At 28.4% G+C, this 16,096-nt stretch overlaps 2 protein-coding genes across 2 annotated transcripts; both read left to right on the top strand.

Annotated features, from left to right (window-relative positions):
• The first annotated feature begins 3,167 nt into the window (after positions 1 to 3,167).
• On the top strand, positions 3,168 to 6,324 carry LOC131180988 (rust resistance kinase Lr10-like). The gene is made up of 2 exons (XM_058149297.1): positions 3,168 to 3,883; positions 5,088 to 6,324. The coding sequence occupies exons 1-2, from the start codon at positions 3,190 to 3,192 to the stop codon at positions 6,218 to 6,220; spliced, it is 1,827 nt and encodes a 608-aa protein (XP_058005280.1). The 5' UTR covers positions 3,168 to 3,189; the 3' UTR covers positions 6,221 to 6,324.
• Positions 6,325 to 7,888: 1,564 nt separating this feature from the next.
• On the top strand, positions 7,889 to 11,241 carry LOC110657265 (rust resistance kinase Lr10). Its single transcript, XM_021814419.2, has 2 exons — positions 7,889 to 8,740; positions 10,001 to 11,241. The coding sequence occupies exons 1-2, from the start codon at positions 8,047 to 8,049 to the stop codon at positions 11,131 to 11,133; spliced, it is 1,827 nt and encodes a 608-aa protein (XP_021670111.2). The 5' UTR covers positions 7,889 to 8,046; the 3' UTR covers positions 11,134 to 11,241.
• The last annotated feature ends 4,855 nt before the right edge of the window (positions 11,242 to 16,096 follow it).

The following is a 16,096-nucleotide window of genomic DNA, read 5'->3' as shown; positions in this document are numbered from 1 at the left end:
TAATAATTAAAATTCTAATGGATTTCGTCGATTGCAGTAAACCTCATTGGTAATTTTTACTAATAGATTTTGAAATCCATTTGTATTTACCAATAGATTTCAAATCTGTTGATAAATTGATGGAAAATAAAAAAATAAAAAAAAATAAATATTATAATCCATTGACAAATTTGAAAACGATTTAATATTTGTTGATAAATAAGTTGGTAAGTTAAAAAAAATTTAATGAAATAATATATTTTATTATTATTTTAGATTATTTATCTCTCAGTTATTTTATTATTATAAAAAATATATTATTTTATCACTAATAATTATTATAAATATATAATAATATGAGGAAAAAGTGGTATTTGTAACAGGATAAGAGTTAAGATGAGGAAATGAAATAAGGAAAAATTATATCAATGAAAATGGAAAATATAAAAAAAATGAAGAAAATGATTGAAAATAGAAAAATATTAGATAAAAGATAAATAAATGAGATGAAAGAGAATAAAATAATGAAGTGAAAAGAAAATGAGAGAAAATAGAAGAATGATGAGATAAAAGAAAATGATAGAAAGGGGGAAGAAAGTGAAAGAAAAGATAATAAATGATAATAAGAGAAAAAAAAGTGAGAGAGAAGAGGAAAAAAAAAGAGAGAAAATGAAAGAAAATGAGAGAAAAAAAAAAAGAAATAATGAGAGAATATAAAAGAAAATGAGAGAAAGAACACTAAAATGAGAGAGAAGAAAATAATGGAATAAAAAAAATGAGAAAAGGAAAATGGATATTTGTAAATATTTATATGCGTTTTACTAATGGGTTTAATAATAGATATGCAATTTATTGCTAAATATTAAAAAAAGTGAGCATTTTTTTTAATAATTATTAACGGATTTTAAAATTTATTATTAATTAAAAAAGAGGTGGGCTTTTTAAAAAAGAAAGCTAGTATTTTTCCTTTGAAATTTACAAATGGGTTCAAAATCTATTAATAATTCATTGGAAATTACTAATGAATTTTAAAATGCATTGGTAAAATATACAGATTTTTTTTTATAAAAAAAAAAACATGATTTTTAATAATAGATTTCAAAATTGATTGATAATTTAAATAATTATTTTTTATTATTTTTAAATGATTTGTTAATTTAAATACCTAATTTTTTTTTAACCTCTTACAAATTACTAATTAATTGCAAAATTTATTGATAATTTAAACACCAAAAATTTTTTGTCTCACAAAATATCAACAAATTGTAAAATCCATCCATAAATTGTCAATGTATTTAAAATTCATTCGTAATTTAAACACTTAATTTTTTTTATGTCCATAAAGTACTAACAGGTTTTAAAATCCATTGATAAATTACCAATGTATTCTAAATCCATTGATACTTTAAACACCCATTTTTTTATGTTAGCAACAATTCGAAATCTATTGACATTTTAAACACTTTTTTTTATTATTATATCCCAACTTATGAAGGAATTTTAAAATTCGATTTTAATCCATTGGTAATTTCCACCGCATTTAAATTCATTGGTAAAATCCATTACCATATTGGTAGATTTTTGTAGTGTATACCGTTAAATTTTTATAAAAAAATATATTTAAAGAAAAATAATTAATAATTATCTTAAAAAATTTTAATAAACATATAATTATTCAAAATTATATACAAATTTAAAATGAATTTAATATAATTAATTAAAATTTTCAACAGATTAAAATTAATACTACATTATATTATTAACATAAGTAATAAATAACCATCCAATGCATAGACAAAACAACTAGTTATAAATGAATTAGGATCACAAATTCTTCATGTAAATAAGACATAATTATGAAATTGGTTTCCTATTCGTAAAAAAAATTTCCAATATAAATCACGATTCTTCAAATATAAACACCTCCAACAAATATGAAATCATAACTTATTTTCTTATGAATATCTTAAGTATAAAATAAGAAATCTAATTTATCATTAGAGTAAAAATCCTAACTAAAAATCCAAATTCTCATCCTCTCTAAGTTCTTTCTCTGTTTGTACGTAGCATACTCATTCAAAAACAGGGGCACATTCATCACGAATTGAAAGAAAAAATTATGAATTTGACGATTTGGGCAGTTCCGACCATGCACTAATAACAACAAATGTTGCAGCTTTCCCACCTAATCCGATCAACGATTTGGAACATAATTGATTATATTCGGTGTATCAAAATTAGTATGTTGTATAATTCAAAAATAAATTTAGTTTTTTTTAATAAATAATGAACTCTATATATATATATATATATATATATATATATATATATATAAACCAAGAGAGGTAAATAATTTTTAGATTATTTAGTATCTGTTTGATATTATGAATGAGTGGCCAAAATTATTTTATTTTTAAATATTATTTTAGATACTATTAAAAAATAATTTAAAAAATAATTTTTGTGTGTTTATAGTTAAAATTTATTAAATTTAATTTAAAATTATTTTTTATTCTTTTTGAATTAATATATTTAAAAAAAATACTTTTTTCCTATAATAGCTTACTTAGTAATGCCAAATAAACTTTTAATTTGCTAAGGACTGATCAAGAATTTTTTTATATTTAGACAAATAGGTCAACAAAAAAATTTTCCTTAATTAAAGAAAAAATTAAATTATTTTTAAGAAAAAAGACTTCAAAATAAAAATTATTTCTTATTTTTTAAACTTTATAAATCTTATTAAAATATAAAAATATTTATAAATATATAAAATAAATAAATACCATTAATTTAATATTATCATTTAATAATAAAAAATAATTTCATAAAAAAAATTATTTAACTTTACATATAAATTATTTTTCACGAATCTCATAATATTTCTTATTGATTAAATTTCGCACATGACACGTTGCGACTGACTGGTGGTATCTCTCGAGCCTTGGCAGTCAGCTGACGTAGTTGACTTGTAGAAAATAACAAGTGGTGTTTTTTGCTCCGTCCTTTCTTCAAAGAAATAACAGCCATGAGCCACCTTCTGATAGGAACAATTCAAAGTTGAAGAAGACTTATGGAATTAGAATTAGTAAATACTCGGAGAAAAATCAACAATGCTCAGACCTGTGAAATTAAAATTGGTAAATACTTGGAGAAAAATCTACATTGATCATATTTGGAAGCTTAAAACAGGCTAGGCAGGCTGCCCAGATGAAATATTTTTCTTTGGAAACGAGTGTTTCTGTCTTCGGCTTGTTCGTTTTGGTCCTTGGAGAACTTGGGCAAGCCCTTCCCTGCTGTCCAAAATCAAGCTGTGGGTCTGGCCCGGACATCCGATTCCCGTTCCGGCTCAAAGATCGGCAACCAGAGCCCTGTGGATATCCTGGGTTTGATTTGTCATGCACAGAGAGGAACGAGACATTACTTGAGCTACCAGATTCCGTGAAACTATACATACAAGATATTGATTATGTATCTCAAATTATTAATGTGTCTGATCCTGATGAGTGCTTTGTGAGACAGGCTTTAAACATCAACTTTTCTGCTTCTCCTTTCCTATTTGAATCATCAGAACAGTACCTGACCGATTATACCTTATTCAATTGTTCTTCACCAAAGGAACATATATATGGCAAAGTCCCTTGCCTCGGCGTTCCAGGCTATGAAGTTTACAAGATTTATGGTCACCAACGCATCAGTGATTTTGACCTGACATCTTGTACCAAGATGTATAACATTCTATCATTTCCCAACTTTAGATATGGGATTGACTCAGGAAGTATTATTCAATTGACATGGCCCAAACCAGCATGTGGATTGTGTGAAGCTCGCGGAGGAACGTGTGAATTGAAGAGTGATCGCACTGAATCGTGCAACATGAGTCATCAGACCCGAAGAAACAGAGGTATATATGCAGCAATTCTATAGCCTATTTAAGCTTCCATGTTCACTGTGTCGAACCAACTCTGTTAGGACGACTAATTCTGATAACTGGTAATTTGCCGGTTTATAATATATAAAATTATGGAGTGCCACTTTATTTTTTATTATATTTTCACTGTTTATATTTATTGATACACACCATTATTAACAAACGAAAAAAAAAAAGAAAAATAATATCAATTAGATAATATTAACTATAATTCAAAAAATTATCTAAACAATGAATAATATTTTAATTTGTTATTGAAAATTTTATATAACTTTTCATGTGGAATTGTTGCCTAGATGATACATAAATAAAAAGGGTGGACTTGTAAATGAGAAATAGTAAATTTTTTTTTCTTAGAAAATGTATGAGAAAATGGATGGACAGCATATAAGTGCTATTTAGTTTTTTTTGTTTACACTAATATTAACTTATTAACGAAATCAAAAGGTTAGATATTAATTAGTGATAATAATAAAATTAATGAATTTTATTAAAGGTACATATTAATTATTATTAATGATAAAAATATAGTTTAAAAAAAAAAGCAAATGATGCATTATTAACATGTTATATGTTATGTATTAGAAAACTAAAAGCCCCATATTAATGAATGTTATTAAGAATACTAAAGTTTAAGTGTGTCTTGGCTTACCATCATGCCTAAGGAGATGAACGTGTAGAAATTTTAATTTTTTAAAAAAGAATGTGTAGTAATTTTTCATTAATCTATTTTAGAGGTCAGTTATATATATATATATATATATATATATATATATATATATATATATTGATAAAGATGTCAGTTTTATATAAATATATATAGGAATGAGCAAAGCAGAATAGACTGAATTTATTAAAAGTTTAAACGGAACTAAATAAAAGATAAAACTAAATTAAATCTCGCCCTCATGCGCCCACAGAACATTTTGATTTCAATTCATGAAAGTTAATCACGAGTCAAATTGAGCTAATTGAGTACCTTGTGTGTGTATATATTTGTGCAAAAACATTTTCATTTGAATTCATGAAAGGTAACCATGAGTCAAATGGAGCTAATTAAGCACCTCTTGCAAAGGTGATGATTCAAATATGGAGCTCAATTAATGGGCAATATCTAGTCATTCTCTTGTCAAACCTCATAAACATGAGATGCTAATGATATCATTATATTTTACAGGTTCCTCAACCAAGTTAATAATTGCAGGAGCAACGTCCGTCGGTTCGTTTATTCTGGCAGTAGCCTTCATTGCACTTTATCGTCTCTACCGTGCTGACAGAAAAGAAAAGGAAAATCAAGCAAAGATTGAGAAATTTTTGGAAGACTACAAAGCTCTCACGCCCACAAGATACTCGTACGCTGATCTAAAGAGGATTACAAATCAATTTAAGGACAAGTTGGGCCAAGGAGCATATGGAGAAGTGTTCAAGGGAAAGCTTTCTAGCGAGATCCTTGTGGCTGTGAAGATTCTCAACAATTCCACAGGAAATGGGGAAGAGTTCATCAATGAAGTTGGAACAATGGGAAGAATCCACCATGTGAATGTAGTTCGCTTGGTTGGTTTTTGTGCCGAGGGATTCCATAGAGCTTTGGTTTATGAATTCTTACCAAATGAATCATTGGAGAAATTCATATTTTCAAATCATGGTCACCATCGTTCTCTTGGTTGGGAGAAGCTACAAGATATTGCTCTTGGAATAGCTAAGGGAATAGAGTATCTTCATCAAGGTTGTGATCAGCGAATCCTACATTTTGATATCAAACCTCATAATATTCTTCTTGATGATAACTTCATTCCAAAAATTTCTGATTTTGGTCTCGCAAAATTATGCTCCAAGGATCATAGTGTTGTATCCATGACGACAGCTAGAGGGACCATGGGCTATATAGCACCTGAAGTGTTCTCTAGGAACTTTGGCAATGTGTCCTGTAAATCCGACGTATATAGTTTTGGAATGTTGTTGCTGGAAATGGTTGGAGGAAGGAAGAACACCCATGTTAACGTAGAAAACAATAGTGACCAAGTATTCTTTCCTGAATGGATATATGATCAATTGGATAGAGGAGAAGATATGAGAATCAGAATTGAGGAAGAAGGTGATGCTAAAATAGCCAAGAAACTCACCATTGTTGGATTATGGTGCATTCAGTGGTTCCCAATAGACCGCCCCTCCATGACAATGGTTGTTCAAATGTTGGAAGGAGAAGGAGATGATTTAGCAATGCCTCCTAATCCTTTCAACTCTACAGGCATGCCTGCTGGGAGACGTCTTCACCAAGATCAGTTACCAGTCATCTCTGAAATAGAGTGACTTGCTATAAATCAATAGCAGTTGGTGTAGAAATTAAATTCTCAATTTCATGTGTCTGCAACACATTTGTTTCCCATAATAATTTCCTTAAGTTGATTTTGAATGCAAGATTTTTTTTTTCCTTTTGCTTTTTTAAACAATTTTTCTGATAAGCTACAATTTATTTATTAATGAGATAGATTACAAACAGGGGAAGGAGACAGCTTAAGAAGCTAACCCATTGCCAACACTCCGACAGGCAATATCCCATTACACCCAAGCCTAAGAAATTAACTCTACAACCAAAACAGTGCACAAAAAACTGAACAGCATAAAAAAATAATAATAATAAAGCAAGAAAAGCAACAAAATCCATGCTCTGATTCAGCCCTTGTTTAGCCAAAGAACCTGCAAATGAATTAGCCTCACGAACAACAATGCTAATATATTTCCATATATGCACTATTACTCTATAACTCATTTTTTTTATGTGAACTTGTCGTCCACTAAAATATTAGATGATCCTAACCTAAGAGATACTCAAAGGCCTTCTTTGATTCGTTATGGAATTGAAAATGAATAGAATAATTTTATTTTGGCTTAAATGGTTAAGGAAACAAATCATTTCAAATTTTTGCAATTATATTTTCTTTCTTAATTTAATCATATTAGAAATATAACTCATAACTAACTTTATATCACTAGTTCATATTTAATCTATTCATTTCATTTGTTACTATATTGATTGAAACAACCTAACTCTAAATATTATTCACAAGGGACATAACTAAATCATGAGATGCTTTGAAAATAAACTTATTCTGACGACGCCAGAGCATCCAAATTGCAACACCAAAGATCAAACTCCAATGAAATCCATTGACCATGTCACTCCTTTTTAAATAAATTTGGTTTTGTTTTTAATAAATAATGAACTCTATATAAATGTAATATATATATATATAAACAAAGAGGGCTAAATAGTATTTAGATTATGTAGTATCTGTTTGACATATGGATGAGTGGCCAAAATTATTTTTTTTTAATATCATTTTAGATATTATTAAAAAAATAATTTAAAAAACTGTTTTATTATTTTTGTGTATTTATAACTAAAATTTATTAAATTTAATTTAAAATTATTTTTTATTCTTTTTCAATTAATATATTTAAAAAAAATACTTTTTTTTCTATAATAGCTTAATTAGTAATGCCAAACAAACTTTTAATTTGCTAAGGACTAATCAATGATTTTTTATATTTTCTAACATTAGAGATACTTAGAAAAATAGGTCAACAAAAAAATTTTCTTAATTAAAGAAAAAATTAAATTATTTAAAAAAAAATAACTTCAAAAAATAAAGTTATTTTCTATTTCTTAAACTTTAATGATCTTATTAAAATATAAAAATACTTATAAATATAAAAAATAAACAAATACTATTAATTTAGCTTTACCATTAAATAATAAAAAATAATTTCATAAAAATAAAAAAATATAAATATTTTTTACATATAAATTATTTTTCACCAATCTCATAATATTTCTTATTGATTAAATTTCGCACATGACACGTTGCATCTGACTGATCTCTCGAGCCTTGGCGGTCAGCTGACGTAGTTGACTTGTAGAAAATAATAAGTGGTGTTTTTTGCTCCGTCCTTTCTTAGAACCTTCTGATAGGAACAATTCAAAGTTGAAGAAGACTTATGGAATTAGAATTAGTAAATACTCGGAGAAAAATCAACAATGCTCAGACTTCAGAAATTAGAATTGCCAAATACTTGGAGCAAAATCTACATTGATCATATTTGGAAGCTTAAAACAGGCTAGGCAGGCTGCCCAGATGAAATATTTTTCTTTGGAAACGAGTGTTTCTATCTTCTGCTTGTTCGTTTTGGTCCTTGGAGAACTTGGGCAAGCCCTTCCCTGCTGTCCAAAATCAAGCTGTGGGTCTGGCCCGGACATCCGATTCCCGTTCCGGCTCAAAGATCGGCAACCAGAGCTCTGTGGATATCCTGGGTTTGATTTGTCATGCACAGAGAGGAACGAGACATTACTTGAGCTACCAGATTCCGTGAAACTATACATACAAGATATTGATTATGTATCTCAAATTATTAATGTGTCTGATCCTGATGATTGCTTTGTGAGACAGGCTTCAAACATCGACTTTTCTGCTTCTCCTTTCATATTTGAATCATCAGATCAGTACCTGAGCGATTATACCTTATTCAATTGTTCTTCACCAAAGATAGATATACATGACAAAGTCCCTTGCCTTGGCGTTCCAGGCTATGAAGTTAACGCGATTCCTGGTCACCAACGCATCAGTGACGATGACCTGACATCTTGCACCAAGATGTATAACATTCTATCATTTCCCAACTATATATTTGGGATTGACTCAGGAAGTATTATTCAATTGACATGGTCCAAATCAGCATGTGGATTGTGTGAAGCTCGCGGAGGAACGTGTGAATTGAAGAGTGATCGCACTGAATCGTGCAACATGAGTCATCAGAGCCGAAGAAACAGAGGTATATATGCAGTAATTGATAGCCTATTTAAGCTTCCTTGTTCACTGTGTCGAACCAATCTGTTAGGACGACTAATTCTGATAACTGGTAATTTGCCGGTTTATGATATACAAAATTATGGAGTGCCACTTTATTTTTTATTATATTTTCACTGTTTATATTTATTGATGCACACCATTATTAACAAACGAAAAAAAAAAAAGAAAAATAATATTAATTAGATAATATTAACTATAATTCAAAAAATTATCTAATCAATGAATAATATTTTAATTTGATATTGAAAATTTTTTATATAACTTTTCATGTCGAATTTTTGCCTAGATGATACACAAAAAAATGGTGGACTTGCAAATGAGAAATATTAAACCTTTTTTTTCTTAGAAAATGTATGAGAAAATGGAAGGACAGCATATAAGAGATATTTAGTTTTTTGTTTTTTACGCTATTATCAACTTATTAAGGAAATCAAAAGGTTAGATATTAATTAGTGATAATAATAAAATTAATGAATTTTATTAAAGGTATATATTAACTATTATTAATGGTAAAAATATAGTTTAAAAAAAAAAAAACAAATGATGCATTATTAACATGTTATATGTTATGTATTAGAAAACTAAAAGCCCCATATTAATGAATGTTATTAATAATACTAAAGTTTAAGTGTGTCTTGGCTTACCATCATGCCTAAGGAGATGAACGTGTAGGAATTTTAATTTTTTAAAAAAGAATGCGTAGTAATTTCTGATTAATCTATTTTAGAGGTCAGTTTTATATATATATATATATATATATATATATATATATATATATATATATATATATATATATATATATATATATTTTTTTTTTTTTTTTTTTTTTTTTTTGATAAAGAGGTCAGTTTTATATAAATATATATAGGAATGAAAAAACAGAATAGACCGAATTTATTAAAAGTTTAAACGAACTAAATAAGAGATAAAACTAAATTAAATCTGGCCCTCGTGCGCGCGCAAGAACATCTTGATTTCAATTCATGAAAGGTAACCACGAGTCAAAATTGAGCTAATTCAGTACCTTGTGTGTGTATATATGTGTGCAAGAACATTTTCATTTGAATTCATGAAAGGTAACCATGAGTCGAATGGAGCTAATTAAGTACCTCTTTTAAAGGTAATGATTCAAATATGGAGCTCAATTAATGGGTAATATCTAGTCATTTTCTTGTCAAACCTCATAAACACGAGATGCTAATGATATCGTTATATTTTACAGGTTCCTCAACCAAGTTAATAATTGCAGGAGCAACGTCCGTGGGTTCATTTATTCTGGTAGCAGCCTTCATTGCACTTTATCATCTCTACCATGCTGACAGAAAAGAAAAGGAGAATCAAGCAAACATTGAGAAATTTTTGGAAGAATACAAAGCTCTCACCCCCACAAGATACTCGTACGCTGATCTAAAGAGGATTACAAATCAATTTAAGGACAAGTTGGGCCAAGGAGCATATGGAGAAGTGTTCAAGGGGAAGCTTTCTAGCGAGATCCCTGTGGCTGTGAAGATTCTCAACAATTGCACAGGAAATGGGGAAGAGTTCATCAAAGAAGTTGGAACACTGGGAAGAATCCACCATTTGAATGTAGTTCGCTTGGTTGGTTTTTGTGCCGAGGGATTCCATAGAGCATTTGTTTATGAATTCTTACCAAATGAATCATTGGAGAAATTCATATTTTCAAATCATGGTCAGCATCGTTCTCTTGATTGGGAGAAGCTACAAGATATTGCCCTTGGAATAGCTAAAGGAATAGAGTATCTTCATCAAGGTTGTGATCAGCGAATCCTACATTTTGATATCAAACCTTATAATATTCTTCTTGATGATAACTTCATTCCAAAAATTTCTGATTTTGGTCTCGCAAAATTATGCTCCAAGGATCATAGTTTTGTATCCATGACTACAGCTAGAGGGACCATGGGCTATATGGCACCTGAAGTGTTCTCAAGGAACTTTGGCAATGTGTCCTATAAATCCCACGTATATAGTTTTGGAATGTTGTTGCTGGAAATGGTTGGAGGAAGGAAGAACACCCATGTTAACGTGGAAAACAATAGTGACCAAGTATTCTTTCCTGAATGGATATATGATCAATTGGATAGAGGAGAAGATATGAGAATCAGAATTGAGGAAGAAGGTGATGCTAAAATAGCCAAGAAACTCACCATTGTTGGATTATGGTGCATTCAGTGGTTCCCAATAGACCGTCCCTCCTTGACAATGGTTGTTCAAATGTTGGAAGGAGAAGTAGATGATTTAGCAATGCCTCCTAATCCTTTCAACTCTACACGCATGCCTGCTGGGAGACATCTTCACCAAGATCAGTTACCAGTCATCTCTGAAATAGAGTGACTTGCTATAAATCAATAGCAATTGGTGTAGAAATTAAATTCTCAATTTCATGTGTCTGCAACACATTTGTTTCCCATAATAATTTCCTTAAGTTGATTTTGAATGCAAGATTTTTTTTTTCTTTTGCTTTTTTAAACAATGTTTCTGATAAGCTGCAATTTATTCATTAATGAGATAGATTAAAAACAGGGGAAGGAGACAGCTTGAGAAGCTAACCCATTGCCAACACTCCGATAGGCAATACCCCATTACACCCAAGCCTAAGAAATTAACTCTACAACCAAAACGGTGCACAAAAAACAGAACAGCATAAAAAATAAAAATAAATAAATAAAGCAAGAAAAGCAACAAAATCCATCGTCTGATTCAGTCCTTGTTTAGCCAAAGAACCTGCAAATGAATTAGCCTCACGAACAACAATGCTAATATATTTCCACATATGCACTATTACTCTATAACTCATTTTTTTAATGTGAACTTGTCATCCGCTAAAATATTAGATGATCCTAACCTAAGAGATACTCAAAGGCCTTCTTTGATTCGTTATGGAATTGAAAATGAACACAATTCTTGAAATAGAATAATTTTATTTTGGCTTAAATGGTTAAGGAAACAAATCATTTCAAATTTTTGCAATTATATTTTCTATCTTAATTTAATCATAATAGAAATATAACTCATAACTGCCTTTATTTCACTAGTTCATATTTAATCTATTCATTCCATTTGTTATGGCGGAATGATACAAAAATCATTAAAAAGAACGTTTTTCTGCCTTTTATATTAATAATTGTTAATTATATTCACACTTGAAATAAAAAACAAACACATATGCATTGAATTTTAAACTCCTGCACGATTTTGGAGTCTCAATATTGCGTGGTGTTTAAGTTTCTCTCAGGGAAACTAGAGGCGATATTCGGGGCCATGGGCCTAAGTCCATCTTGGGTGTATCATTCTCTTTGTTGATAATTATTTGTTTAATTTTAAACATTAGTTGTAAATTTATTCAATAATCAAAACTGAAGTTAATAGTACTTATATATCAACTAATTAAGATGAAATTATTATTTATTTTTAATTGTGGGATTTATGATTGTAAAAACTAACCCGCCCAATCAATTCAATTGGAAAACTCAAGAACCTGGAATATCACCAGCTTAGGTTATTCCCCAAATCCCAAATTGTAAAACTTGGTTGATCCGATCACGGGTTACACAATCAATGAGTTTCATTCAGTTTTTATGCAAAATGGCATCATTTTATATGTGTGATAGTTCCTGACAAGGCAAAAAATACAAGATGACACTACTTTTTATTGTCAGTATTTTGGGATAATCAATTTTGGAGAATGATTGTTCACTAAAAATTAAGTTATAAATGATTATATTTATTTAATTTAATATCAGTATATTAATATTAATTTATAAAAATTATTAATTATGTACTTAAATTTTATATTTATTGAGTTGTATTTAATTTAACAGTTTGACGTCACAACCTTGATTGAATATTAAATTTTTAACCCTCTATTTTTATAAGTTCTTAGAAAGAGCTAAATCTAAAAGTCTTGGTGAAATTCATATATATGGCTCCAAAATTTACCAAATAATATCTTAATTATAATTATATGAGCCCACAATTTTAAAAGTAACATTTTCATTCTAGTCGACTACAAAATAAGCACCTAACTTCAATTTTAATCATGAGATAAATTTATAATTAACCTTTCAAATTAGAATAAAATTGTCAAAATTAAAAGAATAAACATAAATGCAGAAACTCAAAAAAAAAAAAAAAACTCTGTCATTAAACTTTCTTTTTTCTTAATTAGCTAAAAACCTAACTTCTTATGATATTTATATACTCGAAGAACATAAATTTATGTTATAGTGAAATCTATTTTTTTTTAATATTATAATTAAATTGCATTTCCTTTTTAAAAAATAAATTTGGAATAGGATTTTGAGACATACATATTTCATTCCCTTATATTCCATTTACAAGATGAAATATAACTAATTCTATTTAGCTATGTTTTTTTTTTTTGAAAAAAAAAATAAATTTATTAAAAATATCAAAACTTTAAACATTACAAATAATTACAGAAGGGACAATAATCCACTCCTATAGATCAGAAACAAAACTTATAACTATTATAAACAATAAAATTCGCTAATCTATTAATATAATGATATCTTGAAGATTATTTTGACAAAAGAAATAAATATTATGAGTAATCACTGATCTTTTGAATAAATTTCAATAACTGTCCCTAAACTTATATAACTATAATACTACAGTCCTTTAATTTCAAAATGTAACATAAAACCCCATAAACTTTCAAATTTTGCACAGTAAAACTCCTCTGACTTTCAATTACTGATTTTTCAGTTAGAAACTGATGTGAATAGCTCCTGCATGGTGCTTAGTTAATATTTCTCTCTTCTCTTTTATGCAAAGTGTAAAATTATTTCTTTGTGCATGAAAAATTATTCTATCTATAGAGAGAAGAATGATTCAATTTATATATGACTTGAGAGAGAAAAGAAAAATACTGACTAAACTCTATGCTGGAACTGTCCAGGTCAGCGTTTAACTGAAAAACTGGTAATTGGAGGTTAGAGAGATTTTACTGTGCAAAATTTAAAAGTTAATGGGGTTTTATATTACATTTTTAAGTTGAAGAACTGTAATGTTACAACTAGATAAGTTCAGAGACAGTTGTCAAAATTTATCCCTGATCTTTTATTTGAATTGGGCGTTAAAATAACAACTCTGGATCTTTCATATATAAACTATTTTTCAAGAAATTAATGCATATGACATACACAAATGAGATTAAGACGTTATACATTAGTGAAAGAACAGACCGTATTATCAGGCTTGATTGATAGAAAATCTACGTATGCAAATCAAGATCTAAAATCTCCAATCAAATAAAACCAATGATCAAACTTTTATTTATGATAACTAAAAACCAAATCCTCATAATAGAAGAGACCACTATAAAAATAAAGAGAAAATATGATAACTCAAACAAAAAAATTCAAGAGCTATCAATAAGCAATGGATATGAGAATAAATTTTTGATATTTATTTCAGACAGGTACAAATTTAAGAGTTATTAAAAAAAAAGGAAGAAAAAAAATTTAGAGAAGAGAGAAAATGACTATCACCGATAAGAAGTAGCCCCTCCCTTAGATCTGATTTTAAGTTAAGAAGGTTTGTATAGAGAAAATTTTATAGAAAGAATAACCTTTTATTTTTCTAGCTATTATTATTTATAATAAGCAATTTGGTAAACTTTTCATACTACTGCAAGATCAAACAATTAAAAGTGGACATTGGAATTTTTGACGTGGCCACTTTGATGCTTAAACCAGTATAGGCAAGGAGAGATTCCTCCAGAGTAATACTAAAGGTGTGAATAACATGCCTTAGTCGCTAGGTAACATTTATTATTAATCTTAACATTTAAAATAATAATAATAATAATAATAATCTTAACTTCTTAAATAGAATTATAATAATTTTAATATAATTGTTTTCCTTCCCATCACCTCTCCTTTGCTTTACCTCTCCCTCAAAACCATCTAAAACCTATCATCTCTTGCCTTCCCATCTTCAAGAAAATCAAAATCAACACCATAGTCGATTCCATTGATGTGTGACGAGTTTATCATAGATGCCTTTTTGCTAGTGAGCTTCTGGGCATTGATGGGAGTTGGAGTTGGCCTATGTATCAACATTTTCTTCCTTGTATCCTTTGCACAATTGTTGCTTAATTATACCCCGACGTTATCGAGAAGTGGCAAGCAGAGAAGAAATAAGATTGTGTTTGGAAATGGCCTATTGATCATTCTTTTCTACGGTTTGCTATGCATGATAGGCTTCTTTCTAATTGTGAAAAGTACTGTAGAAATTTGGAGAAAAAATTATTATTGCCTAATTTGTATAATCCAATGAAAAACTTTGCTTCATGTTGTATTAGGGGTGAGCATTCGGTTCGAATCGAATTAAATTATAAAAACAGAATTATAAATTTTAGAAATCGAACTGAACCGAACTTAAATAGGTGAAAAATCGAATCGAACCGAATCACTCTATTTTGGTTTGGTTCGGTTTAAATCGATCGGTTTTGATTTTTGATTGATTTTTTAATTTAGACTTGATTTTCAAGTTATTTGGTCTAATTTTGACTTTGATTTGAACCTAATAACCATTAATCAATGAAATTAAACAATTAATATATATAAAATTAAATATAATTCAAAAATTTCCCATAAAAATAAATCAATTCAAAAATCGATTCGATTCGATTTGGTTTGATTTTAATATATAAATTACTATTTGGTTCGGTTAGGTTTAACCGATTTTTTTTTCTTCAAAATAGAATCAAATTGAAATAACTGAAATTTTTATGATGTAAAACTGAACCGAACGGAACTGATTGAATTTTAAAATCGAACCGATTGAACTGAATTAACTCGGTTTAGTTCGATTTTACGGTTTGAACCTAATTCTGCTCAGTCCTATGTTGTATGCACGCTAAATGGTTTTAACCTGCCTTTCTTTGGAATAACTTATTTGTTAGAAAATAAGTCAATTGAACTTTCAGACAATCATACTTCATTTTTATTTTTTTTAAATGAAATTATTTTTTAAATTAAAAAAAATTAAATTTTTTATTTCAAACATAAGAATTAAAAAATAAAAAGAAATCAATTGAATTGAATTCATATAAAATTTTGGTTTCTAAAAAAGGATTAAGCTTGTTAAAAAATTTTATGATTTTTTTTTTCATTTGTAAATTGATTATGAGTGTGCCAAAAATATGAAGATCCCAATGTGAATTTAGTGTAAATGTACCAAAAATAATTACATACTTGGAAAAAAAATTGAATTGAATTCTTATAAAATTCTAGTTTCTAAATAATGAGATTAAGCTTGTTAAAAAGTT

The sequence above is a fragment of the Hevea brasiliensis genome, chromosome 6, assembly GCF_030052815.1.
Source record: "Hevea brasiliensis isolate MT/VB/25A 57/8 chromosome 6, ASM3005281v1, whole genome shotgun sequence".
NCBI classification, from domain to species: Eukaryota; Viridiplantae; Streptophyta; class Magnoliopsida; order Malpighiales; family Euphorbiaceae; genus Hevea; species Hevea brasiliensis.
Note: the sequence above shows the minus strand (reverse complement) of the source record. Positions and strands in the feature narration are given on the sequence as shown.

Bases quoted from the DNA above. Each gene is read 5' to 3' on its own strand.
- LOC131180988 (XM_058149297.1), top strand. From the start codon at position 3,190: ATGAAATATTTTTCTTTGGAAACGAGTGTTTCTGTCTTCGGCTTGTTC. The intron at 3,884-5,087 runs GTATATATGCAG...TATATTTTACAG, and splicing joins TCAGACCCGAAGAAACAGAG to GTTCCTCAACCAAGTTAATA.
- LOC110657265 (XM_021814419.2), top strand. From the start codon at position 8,047: ATGAAATATTTTTCTTTGGAAACGAGTGTTTCTATCTTCTGCTTGTTC. The intron at 8,741-10,000 runs GTATATATGCAG...TATATTTTACAG, and splicing joins TCAGAGCCGAAGAAACAGAG to GTTCCTCAACCAAGTTAATA.